This window comes from Gossypium hirsutum, chromosome D05 (genome assembly GCF_007990345.1).
Source record: "Gossypium hirsutum isolate 1008001.06 chromosome D05, Gossypium_hirsutum_v2.1, whole genome shotgun sequence".
NCBI lineage: Eukaryota > Viridiplantae > Streptophyta > Magnoliopsida > Malvales > Malvaceae > Gossypium > Gossypium hirsutum.
The window spans coordinates 64,035,522-64,046,683 of NC_053441.1; the positions used below are offsets into that span (position 1 = coordinate 64,035,522).

Consider the following 11,162-nt stretch of genomic DNA (forward strand, 5'->3'; position numbering starts at 1 on the left):
AAATAAACGAGATAGATCGGCCCAAGTTGTAATAGATCCAGGGGGTAAATAAAATAACCATTCATTTTGTAACCCACAAAAAGTTGGCAATAACTGGATTAAAATTGACTTCAACTCAAAATCAGTATCCATAGTAGGATATGCAATGCACAATGGCAGTTGTTCTGTCAGAGCTTCGGCCAGTTGCCGAATCGTTTGAGCCATTGGTTGGTATACTAGATTTGGGTTTTCGCTAACCCTAGCGTTAAGCACTTCTTTTGGTAAGTCGACTTCTACTTTTTCGCTTTCAAGTGTTCGAGTAGGGTTTTCGTTAACCCTAGACTCAGCTTCTTCATCGACTTCTATTTCTGGCGTTGGGTTACTTTGAGTTCCAACCACCACTGACTGCTTTTTTCGTAACTTTGTCTCCTTGCGATTGGCTCTAGCAGTCTTCTCAATTTCTGAATCGAAGGCAAGAGTACTTGGAGCAGATCTGGTCATAAGAAACAAAAAACAAGATTAGTACGTTGCCAGTCCCCGGCAACGACGCCAAAATTTGATGCGGTCGTTGAAAGCACCAAAAATATCATATCCCTAATAAATAATGAAAAAGCATAGTAAAAGGGAAGTAGGGTCGAATCCTTAGGGACTAGACTTGCAAAATATCTTGTTCTATGAAATCCCAGGCAGAGTCTAGCCCAAGACAACCTGCGTTCCTGGAAAAAATAAAAACAATAACAGAATTAAATTGTTGGATCTAGAAACGAAAAATAAAATAAAAATAGAATTAAGAATATTGAATTGAAAATTTGAGAAATTAAAAATAGAGTTAAGAGAAAGAAAATTCTTATAGGAGATTCTAGCCTCCAATTGTCTCGTTCCGCCTTGGGTTCAATCCTCGGCTTTAGATGATCCTTCCCAAACCGAATAAGCCAATTTTAGTGGGAGAGGACGCCTACGACCACCAGCTCCAAGGATTTAGACTTACAATTTAGTGGAACCTGACTCTAGCCAACAATCGCTTCTGTGGGATCGTCTTATGCTAGATCAACGCTTCTCAATGGCGAATCCCACGCCATTTTGTCTCTTGGGCTCGCCAACCTCTGACGCAGTAAGCTAACGAAACGACTGTGCAACATTCCCAAAACATACAAAGCGGCCGCCTTTGCATACGTTGAAAAACTTACTTCTTGAGGGACTTGGATGGAAGCTTCAGCCCCGTAGTGCGGAGAAACGATGAATACTCAGCGAGGAGGCTAAGCACGGATTCTAAGCCTCATGAACCCTTTTGGGGATTTTTGACAACCTTCGGCTAGATGGGTTTAGTGGCTCATGGTTGTGGTAGAAAAGAAAATAAATAAAATAAAAATAAAGATTTTATTGAAAAGAAATATGAAAAGAACAAAAGCCTAGACTTTTGGGGAGAGGGTGTTTACAGAAAAAGAAAAGATGGGCTCTCTTTTGAGTCACTTCACCCCCTATTTATAGTGCTAGGGGAGATATTCTAATCCTACTTAAATTCCTAAAAGATAAATACATTTAATTGAAAATAAATAAAGATAAAATAAAATCCTAAAACTAATCCTTAATAATTATCTTAATATTAATTATCCTAATTAAAATAGAGTTTAATAGAATAAAATCTCTTCTTTTTGCATTTCAACCCTTGTGTCATCCATGCTTGCACTTTTGGCACCAACTTTTCCTTGTGTCACACATTGGCTCATTTTATCTCTAAATTCACGCTTTTGGCCCTTAATTTCAGTTTTGCCTCAAATTTAGTCCCTATGAGATAAAAGATCATAAATAGCTCAAATTAGCAGGATCATACTCAGAATAAATACATAATTAATACATAAAAATACGTTATTCTAGAGTGTTATCATAATACCACATTGCTTCAAGATGTTGCATGAGCTGAGATGGAAGAATTCAGTGCCTAAGGTAATGCCCACTCCCCATGGCATTACAACGCGTCTTTTTCGCAAGTACAAGTCTCTGGCTAGATTATAAGAAAAAAAAATATCTAGCTTAAGAAGAAAATTAGAAAAGTTTATAAAAACTTGGAAGGATCATGTTGATAATGTATTGTTATGAAATAAAGAAGAAGTTTGGCTAGAAAGTTCCAAGCAATAATTCGATGATCGGTATGGTGGATCAGTTCCCATAGACGAGTAGAAGAACATAGCTTAGATTCAAGTTGATTTGACAGTCAATGTCGGAGCTCAGATATCTAAGAAGAAAACTATTTGGATTTTGATTTAGATTTTGATCTGTTGATTCGTGATGTTTCAAGCTACTTAATGGAAAAAAATTTTGAACTGTAGAAGAGTAATTTAATGATTTTTTATGTAAATTGTTTATTTTTATTTATTTATTGTGAAATTATATATTTCTATAATCAAGCAATTTGTGCATATTAGTATTTATAATTAATTATTATAGTTGGTCAATAAATTTTGAATGAATCCTATATATCATAAACATCAATCAAATTATTATTTTTGCATGTATCATTATGATATATCAAAATTTTTATTTCAAATTAATTATTTACAAGCCCATTTTGACAGCTTAGATCCAAGTTGATTTGACAGTCAATGTTGAAGCTCAAATATCGAAGAAGAAAACTATTTGGATTTTGATTTGGATTTTGATCTGTTGATTCGTGATGTTTAAAGCTACTTAATGAAAAAAAAATTGAATTGTAGAAGAGTAATTTAATGATTTTATATGTAAATTGTTTATTTTTGTTATTTATTGTGAAATTATATATTTCTATAATCAAGCAATTTGTGCATATTATTATTTATAATTAATTATTATAGTTGGTCAATAAATTTTGAATGAATCCTTTATATCATAAACATCAATCAAATTATTATTTTTGCATGTATCATTATGATATATCAATATTTTTATTTCAAATTAATTATTTGAATATAAAATATCTTTCAAACCTAAAAATTAGAGTAATTTTACTTTGGCATAATGATAAAAAGTTAACCCCTAAAGCTTACCTCTTTTGTCACTTTGGCCTTAATTCCTTTTTTTTTTTTTGGAACACTTTGGCCGTTTCCTTTCAAATTTTAGTTAAATTGTATTTCTTTAAGTAAAAAAGTTGACTGAACTATTAAAATTTTAATGACACCGACATGACAATTTGCATGGAGTTCAGGGCTCTTCATAAAAATTAATAAAATGTTGATAAATTTTAAAAAAATCAATAATTTATCCATTTTAGAAATGAAGTGCACATAAATTATGTGCCATTAAAATTTTAACAATTCAATCAATTTTTCAATCCACAAAAAGCAATTTGCCTAAAATTTGAAAGTTAAGAGTCAAAGTGACAGAATGAGTAAATGTTAGGAGCTAATTTATGATTATGCCTTATGCTTTTTAAAATATAGATAAAATTATTTTAATGTGGAGTGGTTTGAAATTTTAGAATTATTTTATGTTATTAAATAATATTGTTACTATTAAGGATATTAAAATTTTCTAATATTAATAATATTGATTATTTAAAATATATATCGTAATATTCTTTTGGTGCAACACATGTGAGTCACATGAAGTTGTTTGTCAAATCACTCCAAAATAGGTATTAAAAAGTTGTTTGTCAAAAGAGGATAAAATATTTAGATATAGTTCCTATCCTCTTCCTTTGTTAATGAGGATTATAGCAAACGAGTGTAATGATAGCTGATAACATGAAGTTGGTCTTTGATAGCTGATAACATGTGAGTCAAAACTTCAGTTGTTTGTCAAATCACTCCAAAATAGGTATTAAAAAGTTAATAATTTATTATATATTTTTTAAAATTTTAAAATTTTAAAATAATTAATTGTTAATTTGGCATCCATGTGGCATTTCACGCGAATGTCACGTCAACAAAATAAATAGATACTAACTTTTTCATCCATTTTGGAGCAATTTCACAAACAATACAAGTTTAAAGGCTAAAAAAAGCGAAAATTTACATGATTAAATTTACTATTTTGGAAAGTTGAAGGGACAAATAAGTCATTGTGCCTTTTGAAAAATACTACAACTTCCATAGATGTTGAATACATCCATCTTCACCTCGCCTTGTCTCGCCTCACTTCAATTTGATTTTTATTAATTATTTCTAATCATTTTAAAGAAAACCAATATTTAAATATATTTTTTGTCGAACAATTTTTTTAAACGTAATACCATTTAAATAATCATACATATATAAAAGTAAAATAATAAATTTATATAGAAAAACGAAGCAAGATAACCAACTATCATATATGCTCTATATATATTCAATATTCAAAAAAATCCGCTCTACCATGTTGGAAGGTGTTTTCATAATATAGGGAAAAGACTTCAGAAAGGTCGAAGTTGAATGTGATAATGCACTTTTTGTTGAATTGATTTGCCTTCAAGATGCCAAACTTTGCTGCTCAAAGAACTTCTGAAATGCTTCTCTCAAACTCTTTTGTTGCTCTCTCTCACAAATGGGAAGTGAAAAAATGAAGAATGGGAAAAGAGATGGTGAATAAGGGATAACAAAATAGCTAGGGTTATTTATACTTGTAGATATTGGCTATTTTTAGCAAATGAGAGCCTTGAATATCTGACCTTTATTTTAAGGAAAGTGAGTGGATGACTTTGAAATTTTTGCTTGATTCATGGGAGAAAAACCTTGAAATGAGGAGGGGAGTTGGCCAGTCACATATGAGGATTTTATGGTTGATTTTCAATCTTTAACCAAGTCTTGGGTGGCTGATTTGGGCACCTCTATGGACAATTAGGACTTCTCCTCCTTAGTGCACAATTTGGGCTCCTATCTTCTTAGCAGGCTATCCATTTTTGCTGACCCAATTCTTAAGTTGGGTCAAGAGAATTTTCTAAGACTAATAAGCCTTTAATTGGGTCCAAAGATGACCATGTCTCAACCCTCTTTTACATGGCTTATGTTGTAGAAATGTTATAACATTGAGCACCAAAAGGGTGAGCTTCAAGACTGACTTTTCTTCTAGTACATCAACTGTTTCAAAAGTTGCAATCATGTGTTTTAGTATATAAAATGATCAAATTAGCAAATTCATCTTAGTATCATTCAACAGGAAAAAGTTGTCATAAAAATCTCAAAATTTGTTATCAAACACTTAAATTTTGCATGAATTACCAATCTAGAAGTGCTAAAGATAACTCTATATTTTAGAGTTATCAATTAGACAGGAGAGGCAATAGCAAAAAAAAGGAAAGAAACAAAAGGCTGAGCAGCAGTGCATGTTGACTAGAAGCAAGGCCATTTATGGTGGTGGCTCGATTCAACGATGGAGAGCAACAGTAGTGAAACGCGGTCCACAGCTTTTAAAACAAAAAAATAAAGTAGAAAAGAAGCGGGAGAGAGAAAGGAAATGTGGACCATTTGGTGGCTTCTCCGATTAGTGACAACATCGGAACAAGCAATGATGGGAAAAGAGCAAGGTGATCAACGGAGGAGAACCCCAACGCCATTATTTGGAAATGAAATAGAATGAGGAAAAGAGTTGACCAATGCCATTATTTGGACAGAAGAACAAATGTCGTAGTGCGGCTGTAGTGCATGTTAGCGACAGCTAAGGTTGGGAAAGAGAGGAAAAGAATAGGAAGAAAAGAAAGAAATAAAATTGAAATAGGAAAGAAAAAACAAGAAAGTGAAATAGAAAAATAGGAGAAAATTGGATAAAAATGTTGAAATAAAAAAAAGTTAGGGAATTAGGTCGATATTTCTTAAATTTGGAGAAATGACTATATTTTGAAGAGAGAAACAGACAATGCTATCTTAAGAAAAACATTTTGTCACAAAATGTGTATTCTTCCGACATATTAGTTTTTTTTTAGTCAAATGGTCAAATGTTGAATTTCTTTCTGAAGTTTTTGCCGAAATTTTCCAAAATAGAAGATAAGTAAAAATATATTCAAAATAAGGAAAATGTTATAAGATTGAAGTTTAATGTAAAATTGTTCATCTTATTCTTCCGTATTATAAAAGTGAATTCGAGATTACAATAGACAAAGCTCACATTCTAGAAAAATCGATGAACTAATGGCACTCCAAAATTAAACCCCAAAGCGAAGAAAGAAGTTAACAAACATCTGAAAATACTGTAACACTAATGACAAATTCCACCCATTGAACTGTATGCCAATAACATCTTTGAAATTTTTAACAAGAGAAGTGACATCTTTTTTACTTTTCCTTCAAAGGATCTTTCTGAAACCTCACTTCCACCCCAACTTCGCTTTCAATCCCTGCACATATCAATCAATAAATTTATACTGATTCCTATTCTTATCTTGTTCCTTAGGAAAGTTAGAATTATTTGAAATGGTTTTTTGTACCTCTCCCATGACTCCGAAGAAACCAATCACAGATTTTGCGGCTCATCTATCAATCTGATTCCCTCGGGATGACTGCTTCACTATCAATTTTAACAAGTGGTATGTGGGAAATCTTAGACCACTCTCGTCCTTTATCACTTGAGCACTCTTCTTTCAGCAACGGACAACTGGAAATACATAAATATCCAAGCGAGAGAAGCACGTCTTTTTTTGGAAGAGATGTTAGCTTGGGACATTTACGGATCACCAATTCTTGAAGAGAGGCGAGGTCTTGAAAGCCCTCGGAGAACATGAATTCCAGGTTCTCAAATTTTGAAAGGTTGATACAGGTGAGAGAAGGAGGCAACATCATTCCAATCCCTTCTTCTGGGAACGACACCACGTTTGAGCATCCTCCACCTCCGATGGTCAATTCTCGAAGAGAGGTGAGTCTATTTAAACCCCATTCCACAAGTGACCTATAAATCTTGGGTGCGTTTAAGATTGCAAGTGATGTGAGATTGGCAGGGAATCCCTCCGATAGAAATGATATGTCAGCCGAACAGTTGCCCACACTTAATATTCGAAGGGAGGTTATGCTGGCCATGCACTTAGGAAGGGCTCCAAAATTTCCACAACCATTAACTACAAAAGCTCTGAAGCTGGTGCTGGGCAACCCACTTTCTTCAAAAGAAACCAAATTTGAACACGAAAGCAACTGAATCTGTTGGAGATGTTTGAGCTTGTTTAGTCCTCGTGGTAGAGATTTCATTTCAGAAAATCCAATTATAATATATTCAAGACTAGCGCTTTCCTCAAACTCCTTGGCTATGTATTCCAACATTGGACATCCCCAAATTGTCAAATGTTTAAGCATTATGGGAAACTTGGGGTTTGAAAATAGGCAACTCAGCTTTGAGCAGCGGTAAATTCCGAGAAGTTGAAGCTGATTGCAAATACCCTTCGATGACAAAGACATTAGAGATGGACAATCAAAGATACACAACTCCTCAAGAAGACAGAGGGTACTACTCATACTCTTATCTTCTTTTCCATCAACCAAATACTCCAAGTTCTCACAGTCTCTAATTGTCAGCTTTTTTAAATTAGGAGGTAAGTTATTCTCTGCAAAAGAAACCAAGCTTCGACAATTATCAATTTCCATCACTGTAAGGAATTGGAGCTCATGTAAGACTTGTGGCAGTCTATTGAGCCCATCACAATCAGCTATCTCCAGAGATTCAACACGTGAAATATTGTCAGCTTGCAATTCGGCTTCCTCTGCTTCCAAAGACTGCAGTTGAGGACAATCCCTAACGGAAAAGAAGCGATGTCCAACTATACTAAACCCATACCGTGACAGAGATGCCAACTCCTCCCAACCATCAATTTTAAAATGTTCTGAGTTTCCAAACCTCAACATTGTCCTATCTGCTGGAATATTAAACTTTGAAATGTTAGAAAGAGACAAAGTTTGCAAAGAGGAAAGCTCCTTTGCAGGAGAAGAGCAATCATCCACCAATTCTGCACACCCTTGTATACTGAATTCACACAGTGATGGAAAACTTGATATTGAAACTACCAAACTCGTACACCCATCAATTTCAAGTTTTTGCAAGGAAGGAAGATAGGTAGGCAACCTTCCCAACAATTGAGGACAGGTTTTGATTGAAAGCTCACGAAGGCTGGGGAGATTCAAAACTTTATCATCTCCTTCAAAAGTGTCCCACTCCTTCCAGTTTGGAAGACTCTCAAAAGACAGAATCTCTAATGATGCAAATAGATTCAATTGATTTTCTCCGAAGAGCTCAATACCAATCTTCTGTACTTGATCGAAACCAAAAATTGAAAGATCTTTTAACAATGGCAACCTTCCAACTGATGGTAGTGACTTGCAGTTTTTACAATTGAGAAGCTTCAAAGACGACAAATTCTTGAGGGAAGAATCTGCTATCCAATATGAGAATTTTACACCCCCGTAATTCTCAATGATGAGTTGCTCAAGCTTTTTCGGAGGATGAAGAAAGTCCAACACCCGCTCTTCAACTTCTGTTTTCCTTGTATTATTCTCCAAGTCTGTACCCCATTGTAGTTCTAACCCATCAATCCCTAGCTTCTCATTTAACTTAGCTTCCCTCGCATCTTGACCATTAACATTCCCCAATCCAGAAAGACAAAAATTACCTCTAAGGTTTGACAAATTTTTCAATTCTCTAATAAGACGTCCATCACCTTCCCCTATAACAAAATTAGATAACGTTTGAAGCTGAGTTAGCTGATCAAATCCGGAGGGCATCCTTTCTATTGAATCCGCACCTCTAATATCAAGAAAATGCAAGTTGACAAGGTTTCCGATCTTCGAGGGTAAATTTTTGAGCTTTCGACAATCTCTTAATATTAAAGTTTCCAAATGATAAAGAGTACACAAAGAATCAGGTAAACGATTGATTCTGGTTCTAGAAAAATTTAAGTAGCGTAGATGTTTTAAATTTTCAAAAACGTCGGGCAAATCATAGATTAAATACCCAGCCAAAGAAAGAACCCTTAAGTAGCTAAGTCTTGGCAGTAAATCATCCAAGACAACCTCAGATAAATAGAATACCTGATATCTTGGAGCTATTAAGCGTAAGAAAGTACGTAAAGAAGTCATTTGATAAAATGCCTCAAACTTCTTTACACTCTGACACCAATCATCGATAACATAAGTTGAGTGGCGAGAACGATACGAAAACTTTTGTTGCTTTTCACCCTCCAGTCTGCAACATATTTCTCCTGCAACTGATTGAGCTAAATCATTCATAAGATCATGCATCACGAAACGGGATTTGTCTTCACTAGATCTTTGAAAAAATGACCTTGACACTAGATCTTGAAAATATTGGTTTCCAAGACCTTTGCCTTGAATTTTAGCTTTTGATTGCAAGAAACCTTCTGCTCTCCATAACAAGATTATCTCTTCTTCTTCAAATTCATAATCTTTAGGAAATATGGAGCAGTATGCAAAGCATCGTTTCAAATGAGGAGGAAGATAATGGTAGCTTAATCGCAAAGCTGGAATTAAGCCACATGGATCTTCTGGTACGTCCCATATCTCGCTCTCATATACTTTTTCCCATTCACTATGATCCGTAACTGTGCGTAATAAGCTTCCAATGGCTTTTGCTGCCAAAGGTAAGCCGTTGCACCTTCTCACTATGTTCTCTCCAATTTCTTTAAATTGGAGATGCCCATCAAAGTTTCTTGCTTTCAATGCATGCTGAGCAAATATGGATAAACAATCATGATGCGAGAGTTTATCCAAGTAAAACGCTTTCACCGAATCCACATTAGATGAAACCTTTCGGAGTCGAGTTGTTACAATAATCTTGGTTCCTGCTCCAAATGGAGCCCGTAAGATGGTCCAATCACTGTAACTCTCGTTCCAAATGTCATCTAAAACAAGCAACATCCTTTTTCCGGATAACTTTTCCTTCAACTTGACTTGAAGCAAGTTCAAGTCATTCCCATCATGCGAGTCAGCATCGAGGGATCTTAAAATTGTCTTTGTTATGTTAACAGCATCAAAGTCATCAGAAACGCATACCCAGGACTTGTGATCGAAAGACTCCTTAATGCTGGGATCATTGTAAACAAGCTGAGCAAGAGTTGTTTTCCCCATCCCTCCCATGCCAACTATGGAAAGGACACAAACTCCATCGGAATTGTTACTTTTGAGCAACTCAAGCATTTCTTGCTTCTCATTGGCTCTACCAACATACTCCACAACTCCATCCATCAAGGAAGTTGGTTGCAGCCTGGGTTTCTTTCCCTTGGAAGTTGCGCCTTGAGACATGATCTCACTCAACCCCAAATTACTTCTTCGAGTGTTCAAACTATTCAGTCTCTCGGTGATTTCTTTTATCTTTGAAGTCATCTTAGTATTGAACATAAAAGCGATTGGAGAGAAATGACCTCCAGTACAGCAGGTTGGAATGAGTTTCCGTACCTTACTAGAGCTGGCTTGTGCTTGAGTTTTTTGGAGCTTGAGACGTAACTCTTGGTAAGCGAACTCGTCCAAGATGTCATCCACATCGTAGGCTAAGTCTTGGAGATCGCCCAACCAAATCTTGACACCCTCGTCCTTGATCTGCTTCTCCTCTGCATGGTTCAACACTGCTTTGATCTCGGGGAATATGGATTGCCACAGGTTGAGTTGCTGGTGGACTTGCCGGTAATCGGCCACAAAGTTGAGTACAGAGTCAAGCAACTTGGCAGACAACAGCTCCAAAAAGGCAGAAAGAGCAGCCTCTCCAAAGACAGACATGGTGGAATTGGGACAAAGAAATCAAAGAGAGAGATGAAGAAGGAAGAGGAGATTGAGGGAAATGAATGGAGATGGATTGTGTATAATTGGGGTTAACAGGGAATGGAGTTGAAGTCATCGAATAGAGACAAATGAGATGGAAAACACAAGTAAGTGGAAAACAGGTCACAGTTTTTGGAATGATTGGTACTCATTGAAATGAAATACATTATATTTTGTAAATTAATTCAGTAATTATGAGTATTTAATTGTAATTATTTATGCATACAAGTATTTGTGTTTTAATGCCATAAGTTACCAATAAATTAATTTTATTCAATGGATTTGAGTTATATACATTATTTTTTAGATAAAAGAATAGAATTTATTACTTATTTTTTATTAAAGTTTTATTAATATTTTTAATTTCAAGTTTATTTTGATATTATAAATGTATTCATTATTTATTAAAATATGTATCTTCAAAATTGTTTTTTTTTAAAATATATTTTTTAGGGATATTTTAACACTCATAAGAGATAAGTTCAATGT

At 34.7% G+C, this 11,162-nt stretch overlaps 1 protein-coding gene across 1 annotated transcript; it reads right to left on the minus strand.

Annotated features, from left to right (window-relative positions):
• Positions 1-5,956: 5,956 nt before the first annotated feature.
• On the minus strand, positions 5,957-10,776 carry LOC107942245 (putative disease resistance RPP13-like protein 1). Its single transcript, XM_016875873.2, has 2 exons — positions 6,350-10,776; positions 5,957-6,259 (listed from the first exon to the last, which is right to left on the minus strand). Exon 1 carries the CDS (start codon positions 10,629-10,631, stop codon positions 6,399-6,401), a length of 4,233 nt encoding a protein of 1,410 aa, XP_016731362.2. The 5' UTR covers positions 10,632-10,776; the 3' UTR covers positions 5,957-6,259; positions 6,350-6,398.
• Between the last annotated feature and the right edge of the window lie 386 nt (positions 10,777-11,162).